At 41.5% G+C, this 14,515-nt stretch overlaps 1 protein-coding gene across 3 annotated transcripts in view; it reads right to left on the bottom strand.

Annotated features, from left to right (window-relative positions):
* Positions 1-14,515, bottom strand: part of LOC143725616 (inactive dipeptidyl peptidase 10) — a 70,908-nt gene that overhangs the window by 32,530 nt on the left and 23,863 nt on the right. For 2 of the 3 annotated variants that reach the window (XM_077218139.1, XM_077218141.1), the window contains exons 2-5: positions 6,098-6,215; positions 4,766-4,861; positions 4,223-4,317; positions 2,646-2,717 (exon numbers count right to left, since the gene is read on the bottom strand). In XM_077218139.1, the coding sequence (XP_077074254.1) occupies positions 2,646-2,717; positions 4,223-4,317; positions 4,766-4,861; positions 6,098-6,215 (381 nt within the window). The remainder of the gene's footprint in view (positions 1-2,645; positions 2,718-4,222; positions 4,318-4,765; positions 4,862-6,097; positions 6,216-14,515) is intronic. The other variant, XM_077218140.1, reaches the window with a different exon arrangement.

The following is a 14,515-nucleotide window of genomic DNA, read 5'->3' as shown; positions in this document are numbered from 1 at the left end:
AGGCTTGCAATGCTTTTGGAAAACACAGTATAGACTAGTTGTGTGAACCATATCAACTAATGCATTGAAAAGATCTGACTCAAAAGGAAAAACTGTTCATGAATCAGATATTTGCTACATCTTTAATGAACTCTTATGAAAGTGCTAAGGATGTGTATCAATTTGTTTAGTGAATTATGACATACATTTTGGTCTGTTCCACATACAAAACTAGGTCTATCTGTGACTTGTGTATGAGACATATTAACTACTTCTGTGATGCTTTTGTGTCATTTTAGAAGTCCAAAAGCCTTCTTTTGTGTTCTACAGAAGAAAAAGTCTCCCAGGTTTGGATTTGGAATGACATGAGGGCGAGTAAATGACAGATATCTTGATTTTGGATGAATTATCCCTTTACATTTGACATCCCTTTACCACCCTCAGCATTCTCTTTAACTCTGTCTCTGTGTCTTTTGATTTGGCTCAGGCAATCCCTCATGCTGTCTTTCTCAGTTTCTATTTCACTCTCTCAATACACATTTCGCTTGCACCCTCATTTTCTTTGTGACACTCGCCTTCCTTCCCTTTTGCTTTTTCCCTTTTCCATTTTCTTCCTTCCCTTGCAATTTCACCTTACTATTCAGGTGTCCCCTTTTATATTTTCTTTCCCTTTTCTCCCAGTTTCCAATCTCTCTGCACACATTCACACATCCAATTAATTCCAATTCTATGATAGATTTCGATTGGACAGCGTGATCTAAGGGCGACTGCAGATCACATCATTTTTATCTTTATCTTCTTCAGTCACCGAACCCCCCCCAGTTCAGTTGCTTGAGCCGTAAACTGCCTCAGTCAGCACATAATCTCTAGAGAGAGAGGGAAAAGGGGGAGCGAGATCAAGGAAGAGAGATAGCAATTGTGACTAGAGGAGGTGGAGAACTAACAGAGAAATCCCTTGTTTCCCTGCAGATGTGACCACACAGATTGGCTTTATTTATCCTGTGAGACAGGAATGTGTCCAATATCAGAGGAATGAAAGAAATATAAAAAATCCTTTAAGATTGTTTTGCATTGTGACTATTTTCTTTTAGTTTTAGTCCAAATGAAGTGCTTGTAAATGTCTTTACACTGGCAGCAACACACACACACACACACACACACACACACGCACGCACGCACACACACACACACACACACACACACACACACGCACGCACGCACACACACACACACACACACACACACACTAAATGAATCTCAATGCAAACCATAAATAATAGTGCTAAAATAGGCTCTGCTTTTATTTATGCAGAAATAATTTCTTATTTTGGGGTTAAATGCAATGTGGACATGATTCACCACATCCACCACTTGTCACATGCTTTGAGACAAATGCATGATATAGAACACATTTAAATGAGCAAGAAAAAGCAATATTCACAAGAGACGTTGAGAGAGAGAGAGAGAGAGAGAGAGAGAGAGAGAGAGAGAGAGAGAGAGAGAGAGAGAGAGAGAGAGAGAGAGAGAGAGAGAGAGAGAGAGAGAGAGAGAGAGAGAGAGAGAGAGAGAGAGAGAGAGAGAGAGAGAGAGAGAGAGAGAGAGAGAGAGAGAGAAAGTATGGATTGTACTGTCAGTGTTTTCACTCATTGCCTGTTTTTTCCTATTTTTCGTCTTCTTTATTGTCTAGTCGTTCTCTTTTGAGAAGAGAGAACGCTACTGCAGAAATGATTATTTTCTGAAGTGGAGGTTCGGCAGGGGGATAAGAACTACAGATTGCTGTGGTTGCTCAGACAAATAGCCTACAAGTTGTTTATTCTCAGCCTTTTTCTAAAACCTGCTGTAATCACAAAGGCTTGCCCCAGTGTGATGCTCATTACAATTCAGTGCCAAACAGCTCCTCTCCTCTATTTCCATCTCTCCCTCTGCCTGTCAGTATCCCTTCTTCTTTCTTTCTATACACCCGAGCTCCTCTGTGTTTGAATATTCTATTCCGTCCACGTTTAGTGTTGATCGTAGCAGTGTTCATTGTTGAACATCCTGCAGAAATTATGGACGAAGTAAGTGGGCTGAAAGAGTTTCCTCCAGCCTAATAGCTCAAATATTGCACGAAAAATGCACAAAAATGCCTGTACCATCTATACATGCATGGCTTATAAAATCCCAGCTTTTTATTTTAGGGCTAGGGTCTAACACATAACATTATTGAGATATCTTCTTCAAAGTAATCACAATATAATTATCGTTTCATAGCAGTTCATGTAATCTCATAAAAAAATATACCTTCTGGTATTATATGTGACATTTAAAAGGGCATGATTTGTCATATTTACATACAGTAAGCGACATCACATACATTATAAAGCGATTTTGCCAATAGAATTGCTTTGTGGTCCAACTGGGATATGATTCTGTGTTGGATAAACAGCAAGACAACAGCTGTCTAATTCAGTGGCTAAGTTAGCTAGACGGTTAAAATTGCTTGTACAGCACATTTATTAAAGACGACACAGAGAGGCCTCAGCTATGATATAAAACCTTATGTGTTGCAATGGCACAAAAAGAAGATAATCTGTGGAAGCAATAAAAAAAAAATGTTTTATCTTACACACAGGTAATGTGGAAATGAGACCACTGCTTCTTGGTGTTTTTCTGCTCATATTACTCACATGGTGGATATTATAAGCCATCAGGATGAACCTCTTATCAGCTGAAACCTGGAACTTCATGGACTTCAGATCCTAAAACGGGAACCCAGAAATAACTTTAATGATCTTAAAACAATATTTTGGATTAAAAACAAATGAAGCTGTAATATACACATCTATAGCATGCAAATCTATTACCACAAACACAATTTTTGTTTATTTTAAAAACTGAGATTATGTTAGATTATTTGAGGCTTATATTTTTTGTTTTAATGTTTATTTTATTGCAATGCCTTACTCCATAATTTTCCAGTGAAAGTGTATTACCACGATTTTAGTTTGTTTTAGAAATTGTCTGTGGAAACCATGGCTGTGTCTGAAAACTTAGGCAGCGGACTTGTTGCCTCGCTAACTTATCAGGCAATGACTTTGTAGGCAGCATTTGTGCACCAAGGTACCTCACGAAACAGACTTGTGAGGCAGCGTAACAGTTTAATGATCTACAGCAAAATAGAACGAGCTTTGGTGAAAACTAACGTATTTTATTAAAGGCATAATGGAAAGGACAGGATTGGCCAAAATCCGATTACACTTCGAATAACTTTTTCCGAAGATGGTTTCTGTCATTTTAGATAGTTCTTATCACACTGACGTATGTTCAAGTGTTTGTTTTTCTAATAAGTTTGGTTTTTGTGACGCTATACAAATGGGGTGTAGCGTAATGATTGACAGCTGTGCTTGCGATGGAGTCTGCAGGAGCGGGAGTATGGGCGGCTCCACCTCAGGATCACTACTGCGCAGACTCAGGCTCCAAATGACGTAATCGGCAATGACTGTTTCTGGGATACTTTGGCTTCGTTTCTCTACAGTGGAAGAAAGTGGAGACATGTCCTTCATATTTATTTACAGTCTATAAATCAACAAAATGCCATGGAGAAAACTTGAATTCTTCCCTTTAAAACACCCATAATCTGCAAACCTTACATGCAGAAAGTGTATCGTGGCTAAGAAATGTTATTGGGGCATAAAGCCAATGTGACGAGTGTAACAGTGTTGACAGTGTGGGTAGAGGCTTCAGAGTAGAAGTATCTGCCATTTCAACAACATTCCATTGAGCGTCTGAGGCAATGACCCATATATGATTCTCAGAGTAACCCTGCTGTAGCGTTCAAAGGGTGGCCCTGATGAAACAGTCTCTTTGATGACACATGCTGCGGGATCAACTGGGGAGAAGTGCAGAAAGGGGGAATAAAAGACAAAGCATTAACTATTAGAGCTTTGGAAGCCGAAACACTATTTGCTCTCTCTCTTTGCTCATTTTTTGGCATTCTGATTCTTTCATCACAGTCATTCTACCAGTCCATTCACTCTCGCTATGAAGTGACCCATTTGTCAGGTTCCATAAGAATGGAACTAATGGAGTTGTACGTCTTGTTCTGCACACATGCCTCAAGGTGGTTGTAACTCTCCAGAGAGCTGCTTTACGCTGGTGGTTTGGGACGAGGACAGGGCTGTATGAGTATGCGTCTTTGCATGGCCTTTCTGTGCTATGATGCTGTCTTCTATGTGAATGCATGCATGTGTAAGTATACACTCACCAGGGTGCTATTGTCCAATAGCGTGGTGGTTAGATTTGTGGCGAGATTGTGGATTAAAACGTGACCCTCCTGGGTGCAAAATGACACCTCGTTCTCTGTAAAACATGAAAATGAACATTCAATAGCCTAGCTCAAGACTGGCCTGCACCTAGACTGCATCCTAATAAGAATATGTGCTTCTCTGGTGATGGGAAAGTCTTCTATCATACCATTAATATTTTTATCCAAAAAAAAGCACTGAAATGACAAAAAGTGAGAATAATGACATTTAATATATATGTATTATGTTTTGGGATGCACTAATATTAATTGTGCATGCTATATAATGAAGAGTGAATAGAAATGCAGCTTGATGAATGCCACTTTTATTGAAAAGTAAATAGAACATTTTAACTATTATCAGAAAAACACATCCAGTCTCCCATTACATTTCAAGACACTGAATTGTTGCACTCCAGGAGCTCTAAATGTCCACATAGATCAAATAAATGGACCTAAAACATTCCCCTAAACACTGTTTGCTAAATATAATGAAGTTTTTACCATTTAGCCACGTCGCACATGGGTCGTGAACTCTGAAATCCTCGCTCTCCAGGTTCTCCAGAGTGAGACGAGACAGCAGCAGGAGGTGAGACTCATCTGAAATACAAGATCAGGCAGTCAGTTAAGAACAACCACAATTCCTGAGGACAAATCATGTCTATTAGAAAAATCTACAAGATTGTCTAATAAAATGAAATATTGATGCTACTGATGCATATGCAGTAGGTTGTTAGAATTTTTTTTAATTACAAATAAATAAACAATTAAATGCCGGAATGTGGCTCCACAGATAAAAAAAAGAAGAAGCACACTCAGTATTTTTTTTTCTAAATACATTTTTACACACCATAAAAAAATGCATGTAAACCGTAAACCCCCGGTTTCACGGGCAAGGCTTCAGCTAAAATGCATGTTTGAGGTGTTTTAACTGACAGTAACTTTGACTTATAGTTCTTAAAATGTGTCAGTGCCATTGCTTTGTCTCAAGATGCACATCAGTAATGTAATGTTTTTTCTAAGGCATGTTTATAAAAGCTTCTTAATCTCCTAATTGAACTAAAGCAAAAACTAAGCCCTATCTGTGAAACCAGGCCATATTGTTTAAGTTCAAAATTAAGTTACCATCCAATTGGTTTTATTTACCGAATATGACTTTTAAAAAAACATATTGTTTAATATTCTGTTATGCTGTGAGTTAGAAGTACATGTTATGTGTCGCTTCCAAAATGAACGTGCCAAGCACCAAAAGTGGGTAAAACTTGGATTTGGCTATTTGGACCCAGCTATGACTGAAACTCTTCTATAACCAAACATAGCAGATCATTAAACATAACTCTCCCTTTTCTCATCTTCCTCAACAACAAATAAAATAAATACACTTAATTTCAACATTTATTCTCCCTATGCCGTCTTCCGCAAAGCATGCTGGTAAAATAAAAAGCTCAATAAATGCAAACAAAGAAAAATCTTGAAGGTAGTGGCAAAGCACACAGATTAAGCAAAGTTCTATTATGTATTAGAAATGTATGATATTTTGCACCCAAACAATAATACTTCTGTTGCACAACCACATTTTAAGAGCTAACCTGAGCATGCAGCAATAATTTATTCTGAGTGTTGTTTGCTTTGTTTCCGCTTGTCTTTTCATATTTTTATTTGTGAATGGATGTCTTATATATGAGCTCGCTCACATAAACCCTCTATAATCTTCTGTTGTGTTTCCCATCTCTCTTTCTTCCCTTATTGTAGCTGATCTCACATCTCTCTTCCTTTATCCCCGGTTCACCACCTCATTCAATTTATATTCATTAACTTCCTTGTTCTCCAACTTACCAGGGGTGAGGAGAAAAATTGAGAGGGTGACCAGAGACATGACCCCCAGGATGACCACCATGGCGATACCAATTCCCTTCCAATTCCGAGGAGGTCCTCCCGAGCTGCCATGGTCCTGCTCAAAAAACAAAATAAAAGAAACCGCATTAACTTTCTTCCCCTCATACACAGAGTCTCCCCACCGCTGAGGGAGAATGTATTAGTGCTGCCTCATTTGCACTGCCCCAGAGCAGGGATTTCATGTGAGACGTGTGTATCAGTGCAGCAACCCTCCGGGGGAGAACGAAAGGACTTCTCTCTGACAGAAATCTGTGTCATTTAGAACAATCCTTCATAAAGCCGGCAAGGAAAGAATTCCTCGAGTGAAAAATGAGAAGCTAATTGAGTCTCAGATTTCTGTTGCGTCTTAATTCCCACCGAATGGTGCCTCATTTTACCTTTTTAATGGGGCTTATGTATTATAAAGTGTGTGTGGGGGTGTCATTTTACACTATTAGAGGTGCGATGTTAGCATTTCAGGGTTTGGAAGCTTGCAGAGATGCGTTCTCGACTGTTTTTCGAAGCTGAATCTACAGCAACAAAGCAATGCGGATGAGACGAGCCAGAGTTCTGTTACGAAACAGTATATTAGATGTGTTTTCAGCTCCCAGAATGCCTCTGTGACAGCCAAGGCTGAAGCTAAAAGCTTGAGCGGTGTATGTGACAGGCAGGTTGGGACGGTTACGAGACCATCAGTCATGATCAGGAACAATAAACAGCCACTTCATGGCTAGTGGAAAATCACTGCTGTGGCAAAGAGGGGAGGACCGCAGAGTAAGTGTTTACTCATTGACTGTCCATAAAACTTAGTCTTCATTATCTCTGTGTCTTATGTTTGTGGTTTCAGAGGGAGAAGTTAAGCCACCTCTTCTCACCTTCCGTCGGGGGTAGAGGTGAATGAGAGATCTGTGTTAGTAGAGAGGGGGGAAAAACTCATATCTTCACCAGCTGGCATCCTGGCAGACTAACAAGAGCCGACTGTCTGCTATATCTCACCTAAACACCTTCTGACTGGCTGGTAGTGCTGTATGCAGCATCATAAGCTGATGTGAAGGTTTTTGTTGTTGTTGTTGTTGTCAAGTCCGGACAATAAAATTGGATAAAAACTGCAAAGTAAATATTTATTTTCCAAGATGATAACTAATAATATTATTTAATACATATTAAAGACATATTAAATCATAGTCTGGATTTTTTATTTTATTGATGAGTTTATTGACAAAATCTCTTTTTGTTGAGAATCATATTTGAAACATTAGGCTTTTATGGCTCATAACAGTATGCTATAGTGAGAATATGGAGCTCATACTTAGGGTGGAAAAAACATTATTTTGTTATATGCACAAATAGGCAATTTGGTGCAGATGTTGTTATTTATAAGGCCAAAAGGTATGAAATTCTGTTGATGCAAGCAGACAACTAACAAAAAATGCATATAAATATCAGTTGTCACTGTGTAATATATTTTTCAATAATTTGTATTAATATGATATTGTGGTCATGTCATGTGTTAGTTTTATGATCAAAGCTTTAATTGTGGGGGCAAAACATAAAGAAAGGCAATACAATATCGATTGAGATATTTACAAATAAACATTCCTCAAAAGCCTGATACTCACTTTTTAAAATGATTGATAATCAAATCCAAATACAGTCCAGTGAGTATTCATCTTGAAATATTACTAACAATATAAAAGTCATTCTTACGTTTACTTTATAAAAATCAGTAGAGACTTCACAACTAAAAGACACGTGTATCCCGACCTGAAGGGGGACAGTTTTTGAATAATACTTTGTAATGGAGGACAGCTATAGTAAGAGCTGTGCGAGTAAACCTCACTCCCCTGACCTCAAGAGGCTCACTAGCGACTGGCCCTAGTGGCTGCAGTCTTTAATGTCCATGTTAGCGCGCGTGCTTCCTATGCCGGAAACTCCGGTTCGAATCCCGCTCGGAGTGTTGTGAGTATAAATCTTACAACTCCAATGCCTTTTACTTGCAAAAAAATATAAACAATCAATCACACGATTAAATGCATGTAGTTGTGTACGACAGGTTTCATCAAAGTTTTAATCATGTTGATAATTTAGACGCTGTATTTTGCATATCAAATATAATATAGTAAGCTTTACATAGGGTTAAATGTTTATCATTGTTTGAAAGTTATGTCCAGATCAGATATAAATAGTTTACTGCTATGCTGTATGATGCCTACTACTACTCATTACTTTGAAACAGGAATTATTCTATGTAGCATTCTACAGTTACATGACCTCATCACTTTGCATATTTAATTCACCAAGCAATGTTCAGCTCTCATCTTGGAAATAGGATGACATTTTTGATCCAAATTTGTAAATTAGCAAAAATGTATTTATTATTTCAACATGTCAGCAGCAGCACTGTTCTCATTTGGCAAGAACAAAAAATAAGTTAAAAAAAAAATTTCTCGACACATTTATTCTGGTTCATTCATCACACTGGAAATGGACAGTCAAGATGACCACATTGCATAGTGGGATATAATGCAGTCATCCAGATATTCTATGACTGAATTTAGAGTAGCATACTATTACTATTTCAGTCATATCTTTATATGCTAAAAATAGTAAGAGTAGTATGCTATTCCAAATTCAGTATTTGCATATACGGTGTGGAGTATTAAAGTAGTATGCTATTCCAAAGTTAGTCATAATGCATAACTGTTTTTTTTTTTTGTAGTAGTAGTAGTAGTAGGCGGTATTTAGTGTACACTGTGCAGTATGCAGTAAGCAGCATGTTAGTATGTCTGGAATCTATTTTATTTGCAATTCTGATGGAGACAAAAATACAGCTTCCGCCAACTTTAATAAGAAAGTGCAGACAATCGTAAATATTTCCAAACATACACACACGGAAATTAGCGGTTATATTTCTGTGGCCTAAATTCTTTAGAAAATTTAATTAGAGCCTCAGAGTTCTTGGATACTGTTCATTGTTGTTAAACAAAAAAGATAACCTCAAAAGCTTCAGAGGTTGCCAGCATGCATTCTAGCCAGCGGCTCATTATTAATAGATCTTACTGAAGCTTCACACAATTAAAACAGCTGCTGATAGTGTCTGATAAATCTATCTGCACTCAGCACTCAGCAGCAGAGAGAATAAAACAGAATCATAACACAATTGGCTCTCTTTCAGATTCTACAGATCTATAACATTTGCACTTCAAAAAGTAATTTCCTGACATCAAGCTCATTCAGAATCAGTTCAAGCCCCCTGAACTTTATTATCGTGAGACACAATACTATCATATCAGAATAAATGATGTCAGCTGCACTGAAAAAAATCATTTTATAAATAATTTTTACTTGGTTTCCATAAAAAGTTTAGGGTTAGTAAGATTTTATTTTTTTTAAAGAAATTGATTATTTTATTAATCAAGGATGCATTTCTGTAAAAAAAAAAAAAGCTGAAAAAAAGGTATCAGTTTCCACTGAAATATTAAGCATCACAACTGTTTTCAACATTGATCATAATAAGAAATGTTTCTTGAGCAACAAATCCGCATATTAGTATGATTTCTGCAGGAAGGCTTTGCCATCACAGCAATTACATTGTCAAATATATTATAGATAACAGTTATTTTAAATTTTAATAATATTTCACAAATTACTGTTTTACTGTATTTTTGATCAAACATATTTAAGAAGCAAAATGACACAAAGTGCATTTTACCTAAAGTACAGTAATGTAAATTGTTTCTTGATGCTATTTTAATCCTATTTTTTAACTCAACTGTAATGTATTAAGCGCAAAAATATAACATTCTTTAGAGAGGTCTAACACAATTTGCCAGTTGGGTTTAAAATAAACTGAAAAACAAGAAAAAAATACAGATTAAGATGACGCTTTTGTCAGTATAAGATTGTGACCCACTCACACTCACCCGTTACAGCCACAACAACACAATTAATGTAATTTGTTCACACTGTTGAATACAAGACTGAGACTGTTTTCATTTCAAAGGCGTCTCTCTCATTACGGGCTGAGAGGCCAGTATTTTCTGTGTTAAAGCTTCATCAGCTCGGTTTCCGCAGGCCCCCTGAGCCCTGAAATGATACTACACTCCAAATAAGGATGACTATGTTGGCAAACAGGGGAGAACCCTGCATCATAGATGAGAGAGTATCTTCAAACTTGCATCGTAATGCATGTTAAACTGGGAGAGAATTCCCCATCCGAGGGATGCAGTACTGTCTTAACTGCCAGATTGTGATTGACTGATAGATAGGTAAACTATATTTAAATGATAAAAAATAAACAAATAAATAAATCAATATATATTTTACTATTGCAATAATTATATTATACTATAAAAAATTAAAATACGTTAAAATCACAATCAGTAGCATCAGGGGAAAAACAGGTGCTTCTCTTTATGAAACTTTTCTGTTAAAAATATTCAATTTTTGCTAGATTGCAAAAAAACAAAAAACATAAATGAGGTTCCCTTTCGAACGGTCACTTCGTATTGCGTAGCTATACGCAGTGGGGAAACTCCTTTTCCTCGATTTACTGAAGCCTTTATGTAAAGCGCATTTGCAGCTGCACAGCTAGAACATGAGCGTCTGGCTCGCTCATAGGCTGCGCTGCGGCAACTGCACATCCAATGGCGTGGGCGCCTCTGACGTGCAACCAATGAGATCACTCTGCGTCATACACGTCAGAGCCCGCCAACGGGGCGTGACCTCAGTCTATAATAGTCCCCGAATTCGCCATTATAGCAGATTTTACTCCTTCAGCGACAAACTTCACGTCTCTGACCATTTATTGAGCCTTCGCCGTCGAACAAGCCTTCAGCCTGAGCGAGCTACAGTTCAGCAGACTACACATCTCAACCGTGCTTCTCCTGACGCCGTCTCTCCTGTGGCTATCCGGCGATATCCTTTTCAATATCTGTTTATTATGTGTTTATATCTGTATCAGCGTTGTTCCATATGCCTCGTGTTATGCGAGGCCTACGAACACGCGAGCTGCATTCATGCCTGGGACTCTACCACGCAGAGAATGCACTCTCTGTCGGCGGATGTGCGGCCTGCGCGTGCATGCCTATCTCCGTGCGCCGAACTCGGCTAACGTTAGCTCTCTCTCGAGACGGCGGCGCCGCGTCACCCGCGCTCCCTTCTCCGGCCCTACTTCAGCCGGGGAAGAAGAAGCGCCGCAGCCAACGGCATCCAGAGAGCACGGACGTTTGTGAATGCACGCCGGCCACGTCCCCGCGTGCTTCACTCACTCCAGCTCAGTCATCTCCGGTCCCGTTCGAGGGAGATCAGCGCCCCCCCACCACCGCGTGGCGGGCCTCGTCTCTTTCGGCGGACCCAGCGAGGCAGGACTAACTCCGACGCTGAAATGCTTCGGATCCTAACACAGGCCGTCGCGGACCTCGAGCTCGAGTGGAACTAACCGTGCTAGCTGGCGCCGACCAGCAAAGCCGGCGAAACAGGCCTCTCAGCCCCGCCCTGCGGCTGATGCCGAACGCTTCCCGCCAAAGCCGTCCTAGCACGCAAAGGAAAGAGAGGGCACGTGTCCCGCGCTTGCCGGACCACCCTCAAAGAAGCCAGCAAAACTTCCCACAGCCCCCTGTACAGTTCAGGCGGCTGGGGATTTTATTATTGTAAACAGGCCCGCAGCAGTGAGCGCGTCTTTGCAAACAAACGCCGTTTTCACGGCGACCCAAATAAAGCACACGAGCACAACACATGGGTTCACGGTCCCCCTTCACTAGGCGGCCCCTCCCTTGTTGTAACACTGACTTCCCCACACGCAAATGCTTGTGCAGTCAGTCCAACATTCAATGTGTGCACAAATCACAATATATGGGTTCACGGTCCCCCTTCACTAGGCGGCCCCTCCCCTGTTTTAACACTGACTTCCCCACACGCAAGTGCTTGTGCAGTCAGTCCAACATTCAATGTGTGCACAAATCACAATATATGGGTTCACGGTCCCCCTTCACTAGGCGGCCCCTCCCCTGTTTTAACACTGACTTCCCCACACGCAAATGCTTGTGCAGTCAGTCCAACATTCAATGTGTGCACAAATCACAATATATGGGTTCACGGTCCCCCTTCACTAGGTGGCCCATCCCCTGTTGTAACACTGACTTCCCCACGCGCAAATGCTTGTCCAGTCAGTCCAACACTCAATGTGTGCAAAAATCACAATATAAGGGCATCAGGTCCCCCTATGTTAGGCGGCCCGTCCCAATCAGTGTGTCAAGCCCTAGCCACACGGGTTATAGCCTGGCAAGCTATCCCCGATGTGTCGAGTTGAGTTATAAACGCTATAAAGCGAGGCAACTCGCTCCAATTCGCTCGCAGACCCCCAAAGTTTCAGGCGGTTCTCGAGACTTCGGTGAGAAGCAACGTGGGTCACATGCTTCGCACCGATGTACAGAATTCATTAGCAAAAGGGGTGATAGAATTAGTCCCCCCTGTGCTAAAACATACGGGTTTTTACAGCCGCTATTTTCTAATTCCGAAAAATGACGGCGGCCTCAGACCCACTATAGATCTGAGACATTTGAACAAAGCTCTCATGAGACGGCCGTTCAAAATGTTAGCTATCAGTTTCACAAGCACAACACATGGGTTCACGGTTCCCCTTCACTAGGCGGTCCCTCCCCTGTTGTAACACTGACTTCCCCACACGCAAATGCTTGTGCAGTCAGTCCAACATTCAATGTGTGCACAAATCACAATATATGGGTTCACGGTCCCCCTTCACTAGGTGGCCCCTCCCCCGTTGTAACACTGACTTCCCCACACGCAAATGCTTGTACAGTCAGTCCAATACTCAATGTGTGCACAAATCACAATATAAGGGTATCAGGTCCCCCTACGTTAGGCGACCAGCCCCAATCAGTGTGTCAAGCCCTAGCCACACGGGTTCTAGCCTGGCAAGCTATCCCCGATGTGTCGAGTTGGGTCATAAACACTATAAAGCGAGGTTACTCGCTCCAATTCGCTCGCAGACCCCAGGAATTTCAGGCGGTTCTCGAGACTTCGGTGAGAAGCAACGTGGGTCACGTGCTTCGCACCGAAGTACAAAATCTATTAGCAAAAGGGGCGATAGAATTAGTCCCCCCCGCGCCAAAAAATATGGGTTTTTACAGCCGCTATTTTCTGATTCCGAAAAAAGACGGCGGTCTCAGACCCATTCTAGATTTGAGACATTTGAACAAAGCTCTCATGAGACGGCCGTTCAAATTGTTAACTATCAAACATATCCTCGCGCAAGTGCGCCCGGGGGATTGGTTTGTCACTATGGATCTGAAAGATGCGTACATTCACATTCAAATAAATCCTCGTCACAGGCCATTCTTGAGATTCGCCTTCGAGGGCCGGGCTTATCAATACACCGTTCTGCCGATCGGTCTATCGTTGGCACCCCGTACATTCACGAAGTGTGTGGATGCAGCGCTTTCTCCTCTGAGATTTCAGGTAGTGCGCATGTTAAATTATCTCGACGACTGGCTGGTGCGGGCACAGTCGAGAATCGAGCTATTAGCTCACAGGGATTTGGTTCTCGGCCATCTAAAATGCCTGGGTTTCACAATCAATGTTTCAAAAAGCAAACTAACCCCCAGCCAGAGCATGATCTTTCTGGGCACAGTTTTAGACTCGAGAGCTATGACAGCGTGACTCACACAGAGCGCGCGCTCTCGGTGCGAGCGCTTGCAGGCACTTTCAGATTGCGCGAGCGCGCGCCACTGAAGAAATTTCAGAAACTGCTTGGTCTCATGGCAGCAGCATCGCCAGTACTCCGCATGGGATTACTGCGCATGCGCCCGATGCAGCATTGGCTGAAACGCTGTGGGCCAACTCATGCATGGCAGTCAGGCAGCTTGCGCGTTATGGTGAATCACGGTTGTTTAAGAACCCTGATTCCCTGGCGGGCTCAGAACTGGCACCACGAGGGGGTGACAATGGGAACAATTTCCAGGAGGAAAGTGGTTCTTACAGATGCGTCCAACCTGGGTTGGGGAGCGCTGCACGAGGGCATGCCTTCATCCGGCCTCTGGTCGAGCACGGAGCAGAGCTTACATATCAACTGTCTGGAGATGAAAGCAGTTGGGTTGGCCCTGAAGGCATTTCTGTCGAACCTCAGAGGTCACTACGTCTTAGTCCGCACAGACAATACGTCAGTGGTGGCCTACATGAATCGCCAGGGGGGCATCAGGTCAGGGAACCTGCATGCGATGGCGAGAGACCTCCTCTATATGGGCACAAACCAACCTGAGCTCTCTGAGAGCAGCGCATATCCCGGGCGTCCAGAATGTGGGCGCGAATATGCTTTCATGGGACAACACTCCCCTCGGCGAGTGGTCCCTGAACCCACAG

This window comes from Siphateles boraxobius, unplaced genomic scaffold, assembly GCF_051911475.1.
Source record: "Siphateles boraxobius isolate OS27281-9 unplaced genomic scaffold, OSU_SipBor_1 77, whole genome shotgun sequence".
NCBI classification, from domain to species: domain Eukaryota; kingdom Metazoa; phylum Chordata; class Actinopteri; order Cypriniformes; family Leuciscidae; genus Siphateles; species Siphateles boraxobius.
The sequence above is the reverse complement of the archived record's forward strand: the minus strand, read 5'-3'. Positions and strand labels throughout refer to the sequence as shown.